This window comes from Gracilinanus agilis, chromosome 1 (genome assembly GCF_016433145.1).
Source record: "Gracilinanus agilis isolate LMUSP501 chromosome 1, AgileGrace, whole genome shotgun sequence".
NCBI lineage: Eukaryota > Metazoa > Chordata > Mammalia > Didelphimorphia > Didelphidae > Gracilinanus > Gracilinanus agilis.
The window spans coordinates 85935127-85958813 of NC_058130.1; the positions used below are offsets into that span (position 1 = coordinate 85935127).

At 39.6% G+C, this 23687-nt stretch overlaps 2 protein-coding genes across 2 annotated transcripts in view; both read right to left on the bottom strand.

The window, feature by feature from the left end:
* ITIH3 (inter-alpha-trypsin inhibitor heavy chain 3) overlaps positions 1-11800 on the bottom strand; it is a 42283-nt gene extending 30483 nt beyond the window's left edge. Inside the window, exons 1-4 of the mRNA XM_044676593.1 lie at positions 11708-11800; positions 9240-9260; positions 7151-7317; positions 4857-4961 (exon numbers count right to left, since the gene is read on the bottom strand). Coding sequence (XP_044532528.1) covers positions 4857-4961; positions 7151-7317; positions 9240-9260; positions 11708-11800 — 386 coding nt within the window. The remainder of the gene's footprint in view (positions 1-4856; positions 4962-7150; positions 7318-9239; positions 9261-11707) is intronic.
* An 11183-nt stretch (positions 11801-22983) lies between these two features.
* ITIH1 (inter-alpha-trypsin inhibitor heavy chain 1) overlaps positions 22984-23687 on the bottom strand; it is a 38017-nt gene continuing 37313 nt past the window's right edge. The window contains exon 17 of the mRNA XM_044673209.1: positions 22984-23627. Coding sequence (XP_044529144.1) covers positions 23498-23627 — 130 coding nt within the window. The 3' untranslated portion in view covers positions 22984-23497. The remainder of the gene's footprint in view (positions 23628-23687) is intronic.

A 23687-nucleotide genomic window follows, 5' to 3' on the forward strand; every position in this document is an offset into this window, starting at 1 on the left:
GAATGTAATGGACCTCTGTACCAGCAGCAATACAATGACCCAGGACAATTCTGAGGGATTTATGGTAAAGACGCTACCCACATTCAGAGGAAGGACTGCAGGAGAGGAAACATATAAGAAAAACAACTGCTTGAACACATGGGTCGGGGTGGACATGATTGAGGGTGTGGACTCGAAACTACCACACCAATGCAACTACCAACAATTTGGAAATTGGTCTTGATCAAGGACACATGACAAAACTAGTGGAAATGTGCATCAGCCATGGGTGGGGGGAGTGCGGGGGGCGAAGGGGAAAGGAGGAGCATGAATCATGTAACCATGTTAAAAATGAATATTAATAAATGTTTGAAAAAAAAAGAATTAGAAAAAAATGGGTGGAAGTTACAGATGCAGATTTGGGCTCACAAAGATCAGAACTGTCCAGTGATAGAATGGAATGGACTGCTGTGGACAGTGATGAGCTTCCTAGTCCTGGAAATTTTCAGCTTAGAAGAGCAATGGATTTAGAGTTTGGGGACCTGAGTTTAAATCCTGACTTTGTCTCTACTTCATTTTCAACCCTAGGAATATATATTTATTTTCTCTGGGCCTGTTTCCTTATCTATAAAATGGAGGAGAGAGAGTAGATTGTCCTGAAAGTTCACTTGAAATTTAAATTCTGATCCTATGATTCTAAACAGAGGTTAAATGACCCTCTATTGGGAAAATTTTAGAGGAGTTTCTTATATGGAATAAGAGACTAGACTAGATGACCTTTGCTATCCCTTCTAGCTCTGAGACTCTAGGATTCTCTAATCCTGGAACTCTAGAAAGACCCAGCATCATCCTTTCTTCTTCCCCTGGGGAAGCTCCTATCTTCGGGGCCCCACAATTCTAGGCTCCCAAACTCTTGGGTGCCCTGAGACCCAGGATGCCTTCTGAGAGGAGGCCCAAGCCCAGGACTGAATTAAAAGCTTAGAGACAGATAATCTAGAGAGTCAAAAATGTCCTATTAGGATGCAACTGACTTAGTTCTCTGTGTTGGTAGAGGAACATGGACAATCCTAAATGGTGGACAAATGTTGTACTTAAATAAGATTTTCTCTGATATTCTGAGAATTAATAACACATCAGATCCAATAGTTCTCCCATACTAGTGGACTAGGAAGTAGGAAAAGCCCTTGGTTAAAATCCTGATTCTATTACAATCTCCCAGGACCTGAGTTTCCTCCTCTAGAGAATGATGATATCATAAATCACCAAAATTAGAACTGAGAAAAGATAATTCATAACAAGTATGTAGGGAATCAAAAAACCTAATAGACTACCATACATTGCTCTATGCTGATAAATTTGAATGTGGAAAAATCAGAAATAATTCAACTCAATAGCCAAGCATACAATAAACCTAAAAATATAAATTAGCTAGGAAAGAATTCCCCATTAGATAAGAATTGCTTGGAAAACTGGAAAGCAATCCAGTGAAAATTAGATTTATTGTGCCATCTCACACCATATACACAATAAATTCTAATTGATATATTGTTTGAATGGTAAAGGAAGTGATATAAAAACCATATATTATAATAAATTCAATATCCCAGTCCCAGAAAACTAGCAGAAATGACAAAATATGGAACTAATCAATGTTAGAAGAGTTATGGGAAAGCAAACACTAATGCATTGTTTGTGGGAAATGTGGGTAATGTAAAAACAAAGACTACCAATAAAACTTTCCTTTAAAAATCAAATTTGAGAACCTAAAAGAAACAGATAATTGTCTATAAAAATATAAAATATTCAAAATGATGAAACAAGAAGATAATCCAAATAGGCCAATCTGAAGAAAACTGTCCATTAAAATTGCTCTGAAAAGAAAGATACCAATTCCAGAGAGAATTCTACCAAAACTTAAAGGAATCAATAATTCCCATGCTATATACACCATTTTGAAACCCAGGGAAAGATAGTGGGCTGTTCAACTTCTCTGAGACAACTATGGTACTGATTTCTTGAACCGAGAGAGAGAGAGAGAGAGAGAGAGAGACAGAGAGAGACAGAGAGAGACAGAGAGAGGCAGAGAGAGACAGAGACAGAGAGAGACAGAGAGAGACAGAGAGAGACAGAGACAGAGACAGAGACAGAGACAGAGAAGAAATTAAAGTCCTTAATAGACAATGTAAAAATACTAAATAAAACACAAGTAGAATATAGCTGCACATCAAAAAAAAATCATCACAACCAAAAATAGATTGGCAAATACAATGAAATAATGCTTTAGTACCAGGAAAATTATCAATATAACAAATGTAATCAATAGTAGAAAATAAAGATTTATTGCTAAATCTAGAGTCTTTAACATATTTTTAAGTCAAAATATAGGAACAGAAATTTTTTTCCATAATATGAATTTTTTTCAAAAACCACATATTTGAAAGCATAAGGGAGAATCCTAGAAATATCAGACTAAAAAGCTGTATTTGACAATGATAGCCACTTTACCACTACTATTTAACATAGTTTTTGAAATCTTAATAAGGCATGAAAAAGAAATAAGAGACTAAGTAGTGGGGACAAAGATATAAAACTATCCCATTTTGGTAGATAACATGATTTTATAAGAAAACCAAAGATATAAAAAATGGAAGAAGTAAGTGAAATTAATAAATATGATAACACCAAGAATAAAAAGAAATTCACAGCAAGATAAAGACAATAAGGTCAAAGGTTTGAGATTATTTGGCCATTTGCTTGTCAAGGCAAACAAGAGACAACTTCATACAAAGATATGCAAAGACAACTTTGAAATGATTTTGACAGAAATCAAAGGGGAACTGAACAAATGAAGGATGTCACCTACTAAAGATTAGATAGAGTTATGAGTATTAATATTCTCCAAACTAACTTATAGACAATATAACACCAATCAAAAAACTTACAAGTTATTTGATAGAATTCAATAAAGTTACATAACCCATATAGAAAAACAGACAAAGAATATTAAGAATTATGGGGGGGGGGAGAACTAGGTAAGGGAGGAATGACATTACCTGATCTCCAAATGTACTATGAAGCAATAATTACAAAAACTAACTGGTACAGGAAAAAGAATAAAGAAATAGATCAATGAAATAGAGAATCAAGAAAGAGAATCCAATGCATATAAAAGACTAGTATTTTGATAAACCCATACTCTAAAGGCATTAAGGGATGGAATTCATTTTCTTTCTGTCTTTTTTTAATTTTAATTTTATTTTCAGACCTGGATTCTTTTTCTCCTCCCACCCTTTTCCCCACCCCTTAAGAAGTCAAGAAATGCAAAACCTACTACCAATATGGAATCATGTTAAGCAAATTTTTGCATTAGCCATGTTACAGAAAATGAAAAAGAAAGAAAAAAAACTTCAACCTGCACTCTGAGTCCATCAGTGGAATAATATTTTTCAGTAAAAATATTTAGGAAAACAACAGCTATATAGCAAAACAAAAAAAGCTATATCTAACAGCTTATGCCACAATAAATGAATCAAATTAATGATCTGTCTTAAAAATAGTTTTTAAAACTAGAAGAAAAGAAATAATATATTTCTTAAACTATGGAGTAGCATCTGTGTCACTCAAACAAGTAGAAGAAATCATTGAGAATAAAATGGATATGATTATTATAAGAATAGATTTTACCCAACAAATGATATCTTTAAAAGAAAAGAAATATATTGAGGAAATATTTGCAGGAACTATGTTAGATTCCATCATTCAGAAGCTATAAAGAGCTGATAAATATCCATAAGATTAAAAATGCACACTGTGCAATGGTGATGGTCAGAGAACATGCACTTTTGATTTTTAAGAAGGAAACACAAATTTCTAATAACCATATGGAAAAATACCCAAATTCACTAATAATTATGAAAGTGCTACTCACAAAACAAAAATGATCAATGAAGTAGAGGTACAGAAAAAATTCATTTTTCCCCATTTTATTATGTTTTGAGGATCTTTCTAGAAAAGCGTGGAGGGATCACTGGTGTATAAGTATATTTTCTATCTTGCTGTCTAAAATGTTTGGGTAGATCTACAATCCCATCAACCAAATGGTTCATCAAGTTAGGTTAGTATGGGTACTCCCTCCATCACTGCAGATAGCAGAATGCCTGTAATTTAGTATAGATAAATCTCAGATTCTTTGAGGTTAAATGGCTTGCCCAAGGGTTTCACAGCTTGTAAGCAGCAAGATTTGTACCCACGTTTTCCTGATTCCAAGGCCACCAAGCTACTATGTGTTGCTTGTCTACTTCCTAAGTCAAATCAATTCCACATTTATTCTGCATTACAATCCTTGATCTCAAAGATCTCATGGTCTAATGGGGGAGACAACATGTAAACCACTGTGTACCAACAAGATACATACACAAAAGCAGTCTATCTGTCCTGTATTATGTATGTATGTGTGTATGTATGTATGTATGTATGTATGTATGTATATCGGAAACCAAGATGGTCAGATAAGGAAAGAGAATGCCACCCTAGGGGATGCATTATTTAAGTTTATTTAATTAATTTAGAATATTTTTCCATGGTTACATGAATTATGTTCTTTTCCTCCCAACCCCCTCCCGTATCCAATGAGCAATTCCACTAGTTTCTACATGTATCATTGTTCAAGCCCTATTTCCATATTATTAGTATCTGCACTAGGGTGATCATTTAGTCTACATTAGGGGATACATTTTGACAAACGGTGAAGGGTGACCTGAGCCAGCCTAGACTAGAAGGTCTAGAAAGACCCCAACCCAATATTGCTCAGCTCTCATCACAGTGGACTCTAGGGCTCCTGGGTACCAGATTCTCCTCCCAGCCCAGCCTCCACTTACTTAACCAAGCCAGCAGTCTTGCCCTGGGACACAGCTTTCTCATACTGCTTTTTGGCAACTTCTTTTTCCTTCACATTTCCAGGGTAGGTGACACCATCAATCGTCCTGTTGGGAAGGAAATACACAGCAATCAAGAACCACCCTTGTCCTCCAGTGTCTAGGGCTCCAAGTCCCTGATGTTCCCTGATATCTCTCTTAGCAGAGGGTGTTATCTTTCTTTTGATATAGTAGAGGAGGAAGGGAAGAGAAAACATATTTGGGACTAATCAATACATTTTCTCTTTTTTTGTCAATTCATAAGAGTTCTTCAGTTCTCTGTCAACTCTGATATTTTTTCTTTTTTTAAACTTAAAGCCTCCATTTCCCCTACCCCTAAAGAATCCCCAGGTCATCACTTTTAGCTGTATTGAAGTAAAAGATTCTTTTCGTTTCCTGTCACGCCCTCTAAGAAGCTAGTAGGGATCAATGAGATAATAAAGGTAAGAACTATTCAGAATATTTTTAAGTGGTATCCAAATGGCTTATAGAATTTCTAATGTTCCCCAGCTTTCCACCCTGTTTTTTTCCACCTTTTTTGCTTCTACAGGACGAAACTAAGAAGGAGCAAAGTCAAGCAAAGTCAACCCAGAAATGTGATGTCATAGTCAACAAATTAACCAACGTTGCAACAATCCCATTTCCAGACTGGCAAGAAGGACCCAGAACCAAATATTTAGGCCATGAAAAACTCAGGTCCCAAAGGCTTTGATTGTATGCTGGGAGCTAGTTATAAAACAAGGTCCCCATATAGATAGGCAGGCCAATCTCCAATATAGCAGTCGTCCCACAAAACAATGATGTCCATTCTTTCTTCCTTCCTTCCAGGCTCAAAAAATGAGAGGGCTCTCCCTCTTTCCAGAGACTCACACTGCCACTCACTGATATCCATGATCCTATGCCTTCCTGTCTCCTCAAGGAACTTGCTCCATCCATCATCCCTCTCTATCATTTTTATTCTCTCTTTCCAACCCTTTCTCTTTCTACACTCAGCTTATAAACATGATCTCCTTTGTTGTGTGCAAATGCAAAGCATGGAAACCTCACCCAGAATTCCAGGGGACCCCCCTGGAGAACTTTGGGTGAAGGTCTCCCTGTACTTTTGCAGGGATTCCATGCTTTGCATCTGCACACAACACCTTCCCAAACAATAACCTCCCCCTAAAAATCTCCCTTAGACCTCGCTATCATCTTATCTTTCTTTTTCCTTCCTTGCTTTTAGGCAGTGTTTTCTGTCCTGTTCACTTTCATCCCCTTACCACACACTCTTTTCCCTCAATCAATTACTCAATTAAATAGTCCTGCTCGGTCCTCATTTTCCTTGACCACTCTACATCTTTTGACATTATTATCCATGCCCTATTTCTTTTTTCTTTCTTTTTTAAAAACCCTTAGCTTACATCTTGGAATCAATAATGTTTATTGGTTCCAAGACAAAAGACTGATAAGGGCTAGGTAATGGGGGTTAAGTGACTTAGCTAGGAATTGTCAGAGGCCAGAATTTGACCTCCTATCTCTAGGCTTGGCTCTCTGTCCACTGAGCCCCATAGTACTTCTTGATATCCTATCCTCCATAGGCTTCCAAAACTCTCTTCTCTCCTGGTTCATCTCCCACCTGCCTGACAACTCCTGCCTCTCTTTTGTTGGGTCATCAGCCATCTCACACCCCCCGAGTGTGGGTGTCTCTCAGACTCCTGTCCAAAAGATTCAGTTTCCTCCAGGGCTCCAATTTGGGTTTTCATCATTGTTGCAACCACTTCTGTGTGTGTGTGTGTGGCCACATGCATTGGGTATCTTCTGAGTTCACAGATAGATTGGAATTGAGAAGAGTAAGGAGAGACAAGGAATAGAAACTGAGTCATCCTGCCCAATCAGAGATGTGAAAACAAGGGCTTTGGCCTCAGCAAGCCCTTCATTTAAGGCAGACACCATGATCTTGTCTTTCAAGGTTCTTCCCTCTTTCTAAAGGTTATCTCTTGTCTAAGGACTAGTCTTACAAGATACGCCAAAAAAAAAATCCTTTAATTGGATGTGCAACCAAATGGGAAAGAAAGTAAAACAAACAAAACAAACAAACAAACAAAAAAACTTTAGGAAGTGACATAAAGGGACACAGATGTCCTAAGCTCCACTCGGGGGACAAGGGAGGATTCAGAGCCAGGCCAGGTATGGCAGGGCCAGGTGGGATGAGTCTGAGCAATCAAAGAGAGCGTGGAGAAAGCTCCTCAAACAGGGAGCAGCAACCAACGGATACCTACAGGGTGAAGTTGGTGATGAAAGCTGTCTTGGGCAACTCCACGTCAAAGAAAACTTCTTTGGCAGTGTCTGCACGGTTGACAGCTCTTGTCGTGACCACATTGTGGGCGAAGCGGGAAGTCACTTTGCAGTTGATCTTGGTACTGTATATCTCGATGCCATCCACAATCTGTCCAGGGAGAAATGAAGAAAGAGTAGCAGGACCGAGCCATCGCATCACATGGAGGGAGGGCTTACTTAAATTCTTTCTCAGTCATTTATCCATTCAGGAGCCAGGAGGGGAGCTGGGATTCAATAACACTGAACAAATCCTGGTTATGGGGGAGTTACTGTGTTTAGAAAAGACACAGTCACTGCCCTCATGGAGTTAATGGTCTAGTAAGATGAGAAGGCAACACAGATAAAACTAATACTTAATACTGCATAAGTTGGGGGCAGCTAAGTGGCTCAGTAGATAGAAAGCCAGGCCTAAAAATGGGGGGTGGGCTGGGTTCTGAGTTCAAATCTGGATCCTGACACTTCCATTTAACCCCCATTGCCTAGTCCTTATTGCTCTTCTACCTTGGAACCAATACTTAGTATTGATTCTCAGATGGAAGGTTTTTTTTTTTTAATTAAAAAATAATCATAATACATAAGTGAACCAGAGAAGGATAAAAAAAAAAACCCTGTTAGGCCCCATGGGGGTAAATTATTACTGGCCAGAGGGGAGGCTCCCTAGAGGAGGCAGCATTTAAAGAATGGGTAGAAATTAAACAGGTAAAGAAGGGGATTTTCCAGGCATAAGGAACACCATGAGCTCATGATGCGAGGCAGGAGACCCCAAGGTGTGTCTGGAGAACAGGGAACTGTCTAGTTTGGAAATTTTTATTTATTTAATTAATTCAGAATATTTTTCCATGGCTACAAGATTCGTGTTCTTTCCCTGCCCTCCCCCCACCTTCCTCCTGTAGCCGATGTGCAATTCCACTGGGTTTTACATGTGTAAAGACCTGGATCTGTCTAGTTTGGCTGAATCATAGAGTATGAGAGAGATGGGAAATAATATGAGATAAGGCTAGAAAGGGGCACCAGATTGTAGAAGGATCTGAATATGACTTGGAAAGCAAAATAAGTCAGTTATTAAAGATTTTTTAACTGAGAGCTTCCAAAAATGCTCTTTGGGGCAGCCCTGGTCCTTCCAAAGGTACGCCAAAGGATGAGTGGGAAGGGAATAGCCCTCTCTTTCAGGATGTCACCCTCCAAAGGTTAGCACCAAGCCCTACATATCGTCTCTTTCTTCCCAACCCATTAAGGGTCTGCCATACAGAAATTCGTCCATATCTTCTTGGACTTTTTCCTGGTTTCACCCTAGACTTCCCTCCCATAGGCTCAGGCCTCAGAATATAAAGTTCAGTTGAGGACTTAGGGGCCCAGTAAAAGCAAAACTCCCTCCCTAAAAATCACTATCAGAACCTCATCCTTCAGGGCCCAGTTCCTTTCCTCTAGGACGTCTTCCCAGGATGCCCCCTGCAAGTATGGCTCTGATACTTAGCATATAACAATAATAATAATGTTTTATGGTTTGTAAAATATTTTACAAAAATTATCTCCTTTTATCTCAGATATTCCCTTGTACTTTGAGTAAACTCTTCCAGGGTGAGGTTTATTTTTCCAACTAGACCCTGAGGACAGGGATTTTGTCTTATCATATCATCATATTCCCATTGCACTTAGTAGATAAAGAATGAATGAATGAATTACGGGAATTGGTAAATAGTCATAGGCTAATAGAATTTAGAGCTGAAAGGAGTCTTAGAAACCCACTAATCCACGCCCTTCATTTTACAGATGAAATTAAGATCTAGGAAGGGAAGGGTCTTTCTAAGGCACACGTGGAGACAGTAGTTAATTATCTGAATTTGCACAGGACAAGGCCCTGCTGTGGTTGTTTGGTACCTATGATCCACACCAGCGCCATACATAAGCCCCTATTGCGCAATGTCAGACGGGAAGCCCTGAAGTTTTCTGTGTGCTGTCCCAGGGTGGTATTCTGTATACTGTACCTGTGGCGATTGAGTAATGTTTCCCAAAAGTGATGAAAGTTCTTACCGTATCTGGGAGGCTCCGCTTCTGCAAAATAGGAAAAAAAAAAGACAAAAATTTGGTCAAGGAGAGACCAAAGGGTGAAACTGTTTGTCATGGTAAAGGTTCAGAGGGAACATTTTCCTCAAGCCCATCACAGAGCTGGGATGCTGGGACGTGGCCTGGGAAGCAAGAATTGTCCTTAGCCCGGACCCAGGGCCTCTGATCTAGCCATTTTGGTACCTTATGTAGGGATGGAGAGGCTCACCTTGGGTTCAGCTGCGTGCAGGAGGAGGAAGTGTGCCCTGGAAAACCTCAAAGCCTCTCTGCTACTGGCATAGAAGGACTGGCAGCTACTGAGGAAGGTGGGGGGTGGGGGGGCGGGCAGGCAACGGGGCTGGGGATGTGGACTCCAGAGGAAGAGTGGAATCCTGACCCAAAATGCTACTCCCTGAGTAGGGAATGGGAGGAAAGGAGGTGGCAGGCTGGACGGGAGAGAAGGTGAGTGTGGAGATTCCTAGCAGGATGACACTCCTTGGACCTTCTAGTTGCCATGATGCAGGGGAGAGGAGGCACACTCAAGTTGCCATTGGAAATAGGGATGAACAAGGAAGGGACATGTAGAAACTGGAGCAGGGGGATAGAAAATGGGAGAGACCAAACAACATCGGGGTTCTGACCCTCTCATTTTCCCATGCTGGCCTGACAGCCCCAACCTAGATATAATTCTGATCTCTGAGGGCAGAACCTTAAGGCTGCTCTCTTTCATGCTTTTTCTACCTCTGCTTCCATTCCCTTCAACAACCCATTCATTCCCCACTGCTCTTAAGACTTTCACCTCTATGAGACAACATCTGGAATGACGGTCCCTTCTGGGGGCAACAAATGATGCCAAATTTGTGTCCTTATCAGAGGCTTCCCCCCAACCTCACCTTCCCAGCATCCCCTAATCTCTTCTGTTCATAGAAAACTTCCTTTCAATATTTCACTTTGATTTCAAAGGGCTCCTCTTTTTTTTTTTTTAAACCCTTGTACTTTGGTGTATTGTCTCAGGTGGAAGATTGGTAAGGGTGGGCAATGGGGGTCAAGTGACTTGCCCAGGGTCACACAGCTGGGAAGTGGCTGAGGCCGGGTTTGAACCTAGGACCTCCTGTCTCTAGGCCTGGCTCTCACTCCACTGAGCTACCCAGCTGCCCCTCCTCTTTTTTAAAGATGGTAGACCAGGTATTATAATTAACACTTTGCAGACTGTTATATTGAATCTCTGGGAGCTAGGAGTTCACTCTGTGATTGACAGGTGGATCAGTTGGATGTCAGAATGTTCCCAGAGAGGCATGTGGACACAGGAGAGGGAAGTTGGTAGCCCTGGCAGAGGTTCTTGGGTCTTTACCTGTCCCTGAGGCTGGAGGATTGGATCCTGGTCTTTGGGGGAAATGAGACTTGCAAACTCATCCCTGCAAGCTCCTCCTGTGGTTCCTGTACCATCATCAACCTGTATCAGACCACCATCTCTGATTCTACTGCCCCTAGATATTAGGAAGCCAATCATCTTAGTCATCTAGGTTTCCCAGGGCCCGGGAGGGATCTGGGAAGTGGGCAGGAGAAGAAGAAGAGGGTGGTAAAAAAAAGGGTGGATATCTCAACTGATTGGGCTTAACATCTACTAAAGAAGAAGCTGAAAGATTATACAGCAGTTTGCCTGCTCTGGTGTGGCCCTGGCCAGGCTGTACCAGAGAGAAGCTATCATCTTGATTCCTTCATTTGCCTGCAGTTTAGAGATTCATTACCATCAGTTTAACTTAGGGTCTCCCAATATCTCTATCCCATACCATTATCCTTCTTTGCCAAATACAACCAAAGTTTTAAAAGTACCTTCCAGAAGTGGTTATTCAAGTTTCTTTGGGAAGGGAGTCATGCAGTCAGATTACAATGTTACCAGGCTGAAGAGCCCAATAAATAATATCAATTAACCCCAGGTGGGTCCTGAAGGGATATCATCCATTGACCTAAAGGATCCTGCCTGGGCAACTGTTATAAAGGAGAAGTGTCATCCTACCCTCTCTCTGTACTCCATGTACATCTACATCTAATAGATAGGAGTATCAGAGGGGGTTCTTCTCTTTTAATATAACAAGACAGGAAAATCAAAAGCCAAAGAAAAGAAGTCATTTTGACCAAGTCCAGAAAGGTCAGTAGTAGAGTTAGGATTCGAATCTACTTCAGTTACTTTCTAATTCACTAGAACCTGATAATTATCTCGTGCTACTGAAAGGTCTGCTCAGCTCAGAATGAAGGCCTTACCTGTAGACACCCTTCATACGCAGAAGTGAGATTTGTTCCCTTGGAAGTTTGGGGTGTGGAAGCATCAATTGCAGTCTGGGGAGTTTGGAATAAATAGAGTCCCCACCTGCCTGCCTGCCACCAACAAATGTTTGGAACAGATGTTTGTTTTTTACCAAAACCCAGATCTCAGAAAGCAAATGTTCTAGACTCACCCTGAGGTTCCTCAGAGGGTTTATCAAAAAGTGAGAGGTCCCCAAGCCAGAGAGCAGGATCAGGAAGACACACAACCTGAGAACAAGAGCCATGATGAAAGACTAAGCTGTCTCATCGGGCAATCACCTCCTGATATGGGAATCTTCTATTTGCCCAAAGTCAATCAGTAACATGTTAGGCAGCCAGCCCAGTGAACCCTCCCCAAGGCAGGAAATGGGAAAAGTAGCCACCCCCACATCCTAAGAATGGAGCTTTGGGAGTATGATATGGGCTATTGCCAGGTAGTAAGTAGTGCAACTTGACTTTGTAGTAAAATATTCCCTCCCCCCAAAATGGATTATGAATGAATCCCAGAGCTAGAAGTAGGTTGCTGAATTTAGGGGGCACTAAAAGTAAGTGTATAAAAGAAACTGGAGTTTAGCATCTAGTTAAAGAGAGTTAGTTAAAACAGGAAGCTGTCATTGATCTACTTCTTCCACTCATCATAGCATCCCAAGGGCTGGTTCTGCTCTCCCTGACCACATCTATTTCCTCTTTACCCCATCTTTGGAGTCTTATCTTGATGAGGTATCCAAGGAGCTCTGCTGGTATCCTGGTTTGAGCTTTTGTGTTGTCGTTTCCTCCAGGTGCACTTTTGTACAGCCAAAAGTACCAGCATACCTAATTACACCTCTACTGGAAAGTGCCCATAGAGACTAACATGTAAGACTATATAAAAGACTAAAATCCATTCCTCAATAGATAAATGATCAAAGAATATGACCAAATAGTTCTCAAAAGAAGAATTGCAAACTATTAATAACCATAGAAAAGAATGTTCTAAATAACTTGTAGAGAAATGTCAATAGAATTAACCATGAGGTTTTTTTTTATATCACACTCTGAAAATGGGCAAAGATGACAGAATTTGTGTTGCAACAGAAGTCAGTGTTGAAGGGATTATGGTAAGGGGATCACACTCATGCATTGTTGGTGGAGCTGTGACTCCGTACAACCATTTTAGAAAGTGTTATATTCAATTTGGAATTATTCAAATAAAGGGGCTAAAAGTCTATACCCTTTAACCCAGAGATTCCATTACTAGGTTTATATTTCAAAGAAACCACTGATAAGAAAAATGTCCCCATAGAAACCAAAATACTTATAAAACCACTTTTTGTGATGTCACAAAATCAGAAACAAAGTAGATTATCCATTAATTGGGAAATGCTTAAATGGGAAACTGTCATACATGAATATAATCAACTGTGCTGTGAGAAATGATGAATAAAGAAATGCATGGAAAAAGTTGAACTGACAGAAAATGAAGTAAGGAGAGCTAAGAAAATAATACATACAACGATTAAGCAATGTAAATACACACACATAAAAAAAAAAAAACAAAAGCGAATGTTGCAAAACTATAGTGAGCAAACACGGCTTGAGAGAACTCCAGCCCACCCTTTTGAAAAGGGGGGAGACCCATGTTTGTGGCACGTTGCACATAGTCTCAGACTTTTTCAATGCATCAATCACATATGCTAACTTTTTTCTTTAAACATTTTATGTGGGACAGCTTTCTAGAAAGCATAGGAAGAAGGATATGGGAGAAAATGTAATATATTCAATAAAAACATTTTTATTATGAATATGAGATTCAATTCAAAGCTGAAGTTTCACCTAACACTGAGCATATTAGTAAAGATGACAAGATTGTAATAGTCAGTGTTGGAGGGGTTGTGGAAAGAGGATCACATGTTTTCCAATTTTCACAGTTTTTGTCAAATAGTGGATTTGTGTCCCAAAAGTTGGGCTCTTTCGGTTTATCATAGATTGTCTTGCTGATGTCACATACCCCAAGTCTATTCTACTGATCCTCCCTTCAGTCTCTTAGCCAGTACCATATTGTTTTGATGACTGCTGCTTTAGAGTATAGCTTAATATCTGGTACTGCTAAGCCACCTTCCTTCACATTTTTTTTTCATTATTTCCCTTGATATTCTTGATCTTTTGTTCTTCCAAGTGAACTTTGTTATAGTTTTTTTCTAATTCAGTAAAAAAGTTTTTTGATAGTTTAATAGGTATGGCACTAAATAAGTAAATTAATTTGGGTAGAATGTCATTTTTATTATGTTAGCTCATCCTACCCATGAGCAATCAACATTTTCCCAATTGTTTAGATCTAGTTTTAATTGTTTGGAAAGTGTTTTGTAGTTGTGTTCATATAATTCCTGTGTTTGTTTTGGTAGATAGATTCCTAAGTATTTTATATTGTCTAGGGTGATTTTAAATGGTGTTTCTCTTTCTAACTCGTGCTGCTGTGATGTGTTGGAAATGTATTGGCAATTTGGAACTATGCCCAAAGAGCACTAAAAGAATGCCTGCCCTTTCATCCAGCCATACCATTGCTGGATTTGTACCCCAAAGAGATCATAGGGGAAAAGACATGTACAAAATATTTATAGCCACACTCTTTGTGGTGGCAAAAAACTGGAAAATGAGGAGATGCCCATCGTTTAGGGAATGGCTGAACAAATTGTGGTATATGCTGGTGATGGAATACTATTGTGCTCAAAGGAATAATAAACTAGAGGAATTCCACGTGAACTGGAATGACCTCCAGGAATTGATGCAGAGTGAAAGGAGCAGAACCAAGAGAATATTATACACAGAGATGGATACACTGTGGTAAAATCGAATGTAATGGACTTCTGTACTAGCAGCAATGCAATGACACAGGACAGTTCTGAGGGATTTATGGTAAAGAACGCTACCCACATTCAGAGGAAGAACTACAGGAGTGGAAACAGAAGAAAAACAACTGCTTGAACACATGGGTTGGTGCAGAAACGATTTGGATGTAGACTCTTAATGACCACCCTAGAACAATTATCAGTAATATGAAAATAGGTCTTGATCAATGACACATGAAGAAACCAGTGGAAATGTGTGTTGGCTACGGGGGATTGAGGGGGATGGAGGGAGAGAGAGCAAGACATGGATCATGGTAACCATGGAAAAAAGTTTTTCTAAAAAATTAAAAATTTAAAAAAAAAGAAAGAGGATCACATGAATGCACTGTGACTGAAGTGGTAAATTAGAAAGCAATTTGAAATTGTGCAAATAAAGGTCCTGGGTTCAAATCTAGCCTCAGCCACTTCTCAGTTGAGTGGCCTTAGGTAAGTCACTTAACCCTCATTGCCTAGCCCTTACCATTCTTCTACCTTGGAACCAATACACAGAATTCATGGAAGGTATGGGTTGGTTCATTTATTTAAAAAGAAGAAGAAGAAGAAGAAGAAAGAAATTAAAATATGCAGACCCTTTGATTCAAAGATTCTACTGTTGGGCATATACTTCCAAGAAGATAAATGACAAAAAGAAAGATCCCATATATACCAATATATTTATAGAAGCACTTTTTGTGGTAGCAAAAGAACTGGAAACAAAAGTAGATGCCCATCAATTAGAGAAAGGTTCAATAATTTGTAGTACATAAATGTATTGGAAGATTACTCTGCTATGAGAAACATTGACTGTGATGAATACAGAGAACGAAGGAAGATTTATATGAACTGAAACAGAGTGAAATAAGTAAAACTAGGAAAACAAGATATATAATGCAATGCATGTAACTATACTAAATGCATACAACATATAATATATGTATACATAACCCCAGTGGCATAAATGTAAATAACAATCAGAGTGCTGCAAAATTACAATGACCAAATTTGGCCCCAAAAAAGAATATGAAAAAGCATCTTCTCTCTTCTACTTCTGTGCAGAGGTGGTGGGTGAGGTGCCATATGTGTGAAACACTACAAATAATGTCAAACTTTTTCTACGTGTTGCTTAGTCTAGCTGAACTGTTTTTCTTTTTCTCTTTTTTTCCCCTTTGTTATAAGAGATCATAGGAGAAGGATAATTGGAAAATTTTAAATGACTCTATACAAGGACTATATGGATTAAAATAGAAATGGAATATGGTAGCTGAAATATTGAGAAAATAAGGAAGAACAACAGGATCACTTTGGAAAGAGGCTGAGATTTATTATATGCAAATATTTATTATGAATTCCTAAATTGAGAATACAGTCACAATAACAAGGTTAATTAATAAAGTTTGTCATCTTATCACTATTACTATTATAACTGACATTCTACCTCATTGCAAAAATGCTTCATCAATTTATGGGAACCTCACAACTCTCCAGTGAGGTAGGTATTACAGGTACTATTATTTCCATTTTCCAGATTAGAAAACTAAGGCTCAGATAGAATAAGTGAATCCCCCAAAGTAACATAGCTGATATTTGTAGCTTTTTGGTTTCCTCACTATCAACAAGCCTGTGAAAAAAGAAATATTAATATCCTTACTGAGAAAACTGAATCTCAGAGCAGGATGTGATTTGGTCATACCACAGTGACTTGCCCAAGGTCACACATTAAGCAGAAGAACCCAGGTAGAATCCCAAGTCTCCTGACTTTAAGGCCAATGAGTTTTCTATACACTGTGCTGGATCACCACTGCATGGTGGATCTAGAGGGGGATAGATAGATAGAAGGGAAAGTCAGTTGGAATGATGATATCAGGAGATAGGTATGGGCTGGGGTGAGACCTTTTTTAGAAAAATCCAGTCATGAAGATAGAGTAAGATTTCAGAATGAGGTGGTACTGGATTGCAGGGCTCAGGGAAAAGATGCTAAAAGTATCCAAGACTAAAAATGGAAGCAAGCCAATAGAGAGAATAGAAAGTTGCCAGAAGAAGCCTTAGTTTTGACCAGAAACCAAGGAGAGTGGATCTGGAGCCTAAAGCAAAATGAACCCTACAGTCAAAAGGAGACTTAAATTATGGTAAAGGAGAAAGAAATTGGGGTTGGGAGTTAAAAGAACTGGATCTGAATTTAGTCTTTGCTACTAAATGGGAGGAACCAGGTGACACAGTATAGTGCATCAGGTCTGGAATTAGGAAGACTTGAGTTCAAATGTGATCTCAGGCACTTACTAGCTGTGTAACCCCGGACAAGTCACTTAACCATGTTTGCCTCCATTTCCTCATCTGTAAAATGAGCTGGAGAAAGAAGTGATGAACTATTCTAGGATCTCTGCCAAGAAAATCCCAAATGGGGTTAAGAAGAGACAGACATGACTAATTGTGTAACTCTAGGCAAGTCCCCTCCCCAACCTGAGTTTTGGTTTTCCCTTCTGTGAGAGGGGCAAACTAGATAATCTATGAAGTACTCTTAGCTCTGTCCTTCTGTGAATCAAAGGGCAAAAAACAGGATGAAGACCTCAGTTGGGAGCATCTTTAGTCTGGTTTTTTTGGGAGGAAAGGGAGCAGAGTAGAAGAGAGATGCCAGGAGATGTGTCCTGTCTTTCAGGAAGGAAAAGGAGTGGTTATTTTCCTGCAATAGAGGGGAACAAAAGCTTAATTCTCTTCACTGGATGGGATTCAAGTCCACCTTCCTGTTTTCAGTGAGGCCTGGAAGCCTGGCTATGGTCAAAGCAAAATTGAAGGGGACAAAGAAAGCCCTTAAAAAATCTGGGAAGTTGGAGTTCACTGCATCCAGGCTCCCAGTTCCATGTCCTTTTCTCTCCTAATGGTAATCCAAGTTCCCAGCACTGCAATACTTGCTAGTTATATGGCTCTGGATAAATTATAGCTTCTTCGAGGCTCAGTTTCCTCATCTGTAAAATGGGGATACTAACACAAGTATTGCCTACTCCACAGGGTTATTGTGAGGAAAGTGCTTTGGAAACTTTATAGTGCTGTAGAAATGGTCATCATCATCATCATCATCATCATCATCATCATCATCATCATCACAGGACTTTTCAGGTTTGGTCCCTCTCTCCACCATCACACACACACAAAAAATAGAAATGACGTCATCCTACTAGTCACCTTTCTTGGCCTTTACAAAGGATTCCAAACCCTTTCAGGAATTGGGGGTGGGAGGAATGGTAGATGATGAAGCACTTTAAATTTCAAACAGAATTTATACTTCATTCTAGAAGCAATGTGGAACCACTATAGTTTATTGAATATGGAGTATTTTGGTCAGGCTTATGCTTTAATCACTTTGGCAGCTATGTGGAGGACTGATTAAAGATGAGCAAGATTTGGAGCAGGGATATAGTCATAAAATTTTAGGTTGAAGTTTAGGCCCACCCTCCACTCTATGTAGGATTCTCTTCCACAGATGACCTAATACGGGGCCACTCAGTCTCTGCTTAAACACTTCTAGTAATAGCAAGCTTACTCCTAGGCAACCCATGCAGTTGCTGGATAGCTCCAATTAGTAGAAAGTTCTTCCTGGTGCTGAACTGAAATCTTTGCTCATAGTATAGTTCTGTAGAAGCACATAGAATATTTTTTCTCCCATCCCCCCAATGGTTCCACAGCTCTATTAAGGAAAATACTATTATGTCCCTTCTAAGTCTTCTCTTCTGCAAGTAAACAACCCAAATTCCTTAAGTTGAACTTCCTAGGAAATGGTTTCAAGAAAGAAAAGAAAGAAGGAAGGAAGGAAGGAAGGAAGGAAGGAAGGAAGGAAGGAAGGAAGGAAGGAAGGAAGGAAGAAAAGAAAAACTATTAGCCATCATTGCTGGTGAGGCAGCATCAGGGGTGTGAAAGTCCAGACATCTGACATTAACAACTGGAGAACTGAGATATGACCCCATAGTGTCCTGATTACCACCCTGCCAGTAATGTAGGTCTATAACCTCTTGATTTCCCGTTTTTGTTTTTATAGGTCACTGTGTCCTTGGTATGTATTAACAGCCTCCTCCTCTCTAATCTCCAATCTTTCCCTCTTACTGGTTCCTTCTCTGCTCTTTCAAACTTGCCCAATCCTACATACTAAAAAAAGCAGAAAATATTTCCAAGATCCTGCTATCTCTTTGAGCTATTATTTTATAGTTCTTCTCCCTTTGTCATTCAATATTCTAGGGGAGAAAAATTATACTTGTTACCTTCACTTTTTTCTCACTCTCTGCTAAACTCTTTACATTGTTTTCCCATCTCTTCACCCAATAGAAAATATTCTCTCTAAAGTTACTAAAACCATCTTAATTACCAAATTTGGTGGGCTTTTCTTAGTCTTGTTTATTCTTTCTGAAGCATTTTACCATTAGAACAGTGGTTGGCCATGTTCTTTTCTTGGATACTCTTTCTTCTTTGGAATTTCTTAACCCTCATCTCTCTGTTTCCTTTCTACCTATCTGCTCCTTTTCTATCTTTTTTTGATCATCAACAATATATAAGAAAGGGAATTCTTGCCCACCTCAGTTGACATAATCAAAAGATGCAGTCCATCCTCCACGCAGTTGCCAAAGTGATTTTCCTAAAGCATAGATCTGACCAAGTCATTCCTTCACTTAATAAACTCCAATGGCTCCTTATCGACTCTAGAATCAAATATTGTCTCCATTTAGCATTAAAGCCTGGTCCTGATCTATCTTTCCAGACTAATATCACATTTCTCCACTTCTCACACTCTATAATCCAGCCTAATAGGACTTCTCTCTGTACCATACACATAGCACTCCATCTCATGTTTCCACATCTTTTCCCTTGCTATCTTCCATACTTGGAATTGATTGTGACCTCACCTCCACTCCATCGAGTTCCCTCTCTTCCTTCAAGATGAAACTCATGCCCTGTGTAAAACCTTCCTTGATTATCCCCTATTGTTAGTGCCCTCTTTCTCTAATTTCTTTGGAACATAATAAGTGCTTAATAGATGCTTCTTGGTCAGTTGAATTCATAGGCGCATGGAATATGAGATCTGAAAGGGATCTTAGGGATCATATAATCTGACTTCTTCATTTTAGAGATGGTTAAGCTAAGGCCCAAAGATAGTAAGGAATTTCCCCCCAAGGACATGGTAGGTTAGATGAGAATCTAGAACAAAAGCCCATTCTCCTGATGCCCTTTCTACTGTTCTTTTCACCACACCATCTGATCTTTCGAAGCCAGCTTCCTTCCATTCCTAGCCAGATGGTAAGGAAAGACTTTAGGATGTGCTGCAGAGCACATGCATTTACCAGATCAAGGATATATGTCTGCTTTAAATGACTATAGTCTACTCTTTCTTATATGTCCATTTTACGGGGCTATTATCTTTATGTTATAAAATGTTAAAGGAATTTTCTTAATCTCTTCCTCTGTCTCTTTAAGAGGCAGGAAAGAGTGCAGAAGGATTTCTAAGTAGAACAGCACTGACTGTGATAGAGAGTCAAAGATTCCATTACCTAGGAGATGAGGGAGATACATAAGGAATCAGTTGACAGTTGATCTTTTGCCTCTGGATCCCTAGAGAGTAGGAGATTGGTCTGTCTTTGTCTCTGTGGCTGGCAGTTTTTTTTACTACTGACAGCTGGGATAGAGAAATGGATTTAAGGAGTTTGTAGGAGGTAACTTTATTTATTAGCATAGGTAGTTAGTTACGGGAAAAATTTCTAGGTAGGCAGTGTAGGTAGTTAGACCTGGTATTGCCAGACAGAAGAACCTGTCCTTGAAGACAGAGTAGGGTTTTTTAGAAATTTTTAGAAAATTTTTAGAAATTTTAGTTAGGATTAGAAATTTAGGTATAGTCATAAGATATTATAGTAAGAATCTCACTTTCCTCCTTTCTGTTTTCTACCTGTACTTCTCAGATTAAACTGTTTTATCAAACTGCTCTCCTCACTTTTGTCAAACTCCTACCAAATTAACCCTTAACAAAACATGATCTTTTGAAACCTCTTTTGAAGTATTCTGTTTTGCAAACTCGATTTTTAATCATCAACTTTCTTGGCAAGTTCAATATTTGCTTCTGTTGGCTAGTGCATGTACAAGAAGAGAGAATGGATTTTTATTGAACAACATACAGTGTAAAGGGATTAACCAGGGGATTCTCTGATTGATCTGATGAATTTTTGTCTGCAGACGGTAAAGCATCTTCCCATGAAGAATGTGTTGTTCAGGGGCAGCTGGGTAGCTCAGTGGATTGAGAGTCAGGCCTAGAGACAGGAGGTCCTAGGTTCAAATCCAGCCTCAGACACTTCCCAGCTGTGTGACCCTGGGCAAGTCACTTGACCCCCATTGCCCACCCTTGTCACTCTTCTACCTAGGAGCCAATACACAGAAGTTAAGTGTTTAAAAAAAAAGAATGTGTTGTTCAGTCATTTTCAGTCATATCCTTCTCATTGTGACCCCATTTGGGGTTTTCTTGGCAAAGATACAAGAGTGGTTTATCATTTCTTTCTCCATATTATTTTGCAGATGGGGAAACTAAGGCAAACAGGTTTAGTGACTTGCCCAAGATCACACAACTGGTAAATTCTGAGGCTGGTTTTGAACTTAGGAAGATGAGACTTCCTGACTCCAAGTCTGGCACTCTATCCACTGTGTCAACTAGGTTGCCCCATGAAGGCTACAGGCAATCCCATTAGTGCCTTATTGGCTTTGGTTGACTTGTACTTCCTGGACCTCTTCCTAAGAAAGGACTCTAGAGAGTGGACTCTTACTACAGTAGCTAGCTCTCTGTGACTCTCTACAAAAATAAGAGAATAAGAAACTGTTTTTTGTATTCTAGGTTCTTTTTCATATTTTTTTTTGCCCTTTCCCTTTTTTTGTTTGTTTTTTAAAACCCTTACCTACCATCTTAGAGTCAACTGTGTATTGGCTCCAAGGCAGAAGAGAGGTAAGGGCTAGGCAATGGGGGTTAAGTGACTTGCCCAGGGTCACACAGCTGGGAAGTGTCTGAGGCCAGATCTGAACCTAGGACCTCCCATCTCTAGGCCTGGCTCTCAAACCACTGAGCCACCCAGCTGCCCCCTCCCTTTTTGTTTTTTGATTCAGTGAAATTCCAGAATCTAGTCTTTTGGCCAGAGGAGATTTCCTGAGTAACACCAGCATTAGTGGGTGCCCTGTGGCTAACTCCAAGTTCCAGAACTGTTCTAGAATTCATAAGTTCAGGAGTTTGATAGTCTAGCTTTCTAAAGGGAGAAGAGGATTTCTTAATCAGGATGAGGATCACTTATATGACACCTACAGCTGGAGAGCAAAGACACAATATTCAGGGGAGAGGGACAGGGCAAAAGCTATGGACCTTGCCATCTCCTCCCACACACGCTATTTAAGTGAATTATTTGAATAGTATGAGTTCACTGGGACTCATTCAGCAGTCCCAAAGCAGCTTTTAAATGCAGTGAAATGTTTGAGGAAGAACCTTCTCAGCATCTCTGAATTGAGAATGGCATGTTTGGTAAGTAGTGTAAGACTTGGTAGGAGGATTTATCAGAATGTCTAAAGGCTGCCTCAAAGGTGACCCTCGTTCAGTTCCTTCTAAAGGGAACCACTTAGGGCCTTATTGTGTTTTCCATATCTGCCTATGATATCCTTTAAGTCCTTTGAGTGCCTTATATATTTTCTGTATCTTTTTCATACAATCAAGGATTTAGAGCTAGAAGGAACTTACCTCCAAGGCCACTGAACCCAGTCTCCTTATTTTGCAGATAAGGAAACTGAGACCAGGAGAGGTTAAATGACTTCCCCATGGTCACATAACCACTCAATGTCAGAAGCAGGATTTTAACTCAGTTGTTTCTTTTTCCAAGCCCAACATTTTATCCAATATGTCATACTGCCTCACTCTGAGTCCTCTGTGTTTTCTACATTTTCTGTGGGGTAAAATAAAGGTTGTCTTTTATTCAAATGGCTTTGCTAGCTTGAATGATCATATAATATCTGGGGGCCCTTTTTACTTATATTTATGGAAACTAGATACATTCTCTATTTAGAGATTTTCTAGGAGCAAATCCTAGAAGAGGACATAATGAACAAAAAAGGAGGAACCATTTCTTTTTTTAATCATCCTGTCAGATTATAACCAATCCATGAGGGTCTGGAGTCTTTAGGTAGGCTTTAAGTCGTAGGTTTAAATAACACCAAAGTCAAGATTATTTGGTTGCTCTCAGATACAAATAATAAATGCAGGCATATGGGCCAGAAAGATGGAAGATGATGACCTTGTCTCCTTTACTTGGCTATTTTTCTGGCTCAAATTCATTTAGAGACATGTTAGGAAAGAAATGTTTTAGAGCCCAACTTCTACATAGCTCTATGGTAGGGTTTCTTTGTAAGAACACCTTGAAATTGTTTTTTTCCCCTAGAGACCCACTTTGGAGAGGGATTTTTGGAATTCCATCACCATTCATGCTCCCTTGGGGCAGGGAGAATTCAGTTAAAGAAGAAACAAAAAAACAAAAACAGAAAATTCAGAGATAATAGGATAAAAGGTGAGCTTCTGAAGAAGACTTATTTTTTTAATAGTCACCAATCCCTCTCTAAGGAGGTGAGGATGTTTCAGCAGGGTGGGTTCCAGACACCTTGCCTTTAGGACTTCTGGCAACCCTCCATTCTCTTTATTGCCCCCTGCTTCCCTTCTTTCCAGCTTTGCCATGTCTGAAAGTCTACCTTTAATGTTCCATTATGGGTTCTTGGGTTCTTCAGATGTCAACTAACCACTCCCCCATACCCTAAATATACACAGTTCTGGAGCAGAACAAAGCTCCTGTTTAATGAGATATACAAAATGTCAACCATAATTACATAACGGGATTTGAAAGAGATCAGAGAGAAATTTAATTTAGAAAGCAGAATGGAGGGAGGTCAGTAGGCATGTGTATACACTGAACTGCTGGCCATGGCTCCATCCAGCCCTTTTCCTCCTTGGGTCCAAATGCTAAGAGCTGGCTTTCATGTGATCAGAACTACAGACTCACAAAGGACAATAAAAGATTTTCCTAAACATTGGAGTTAGAATATTCTGGGGATAATGTAATCCGTATGGGTGCCATCAATCAGCCCGGCACCATTGTCATGCACAAACCAGCAGGAGACATCGCTGCCCATCCAGGGGTCCTTTCTATAGTCTTTCTGTGAGCCCCTAAAAGGAGAAATAAATGAGTAAGAAAATGCCCAAGAAAAAAGGATCCCCCATACAATA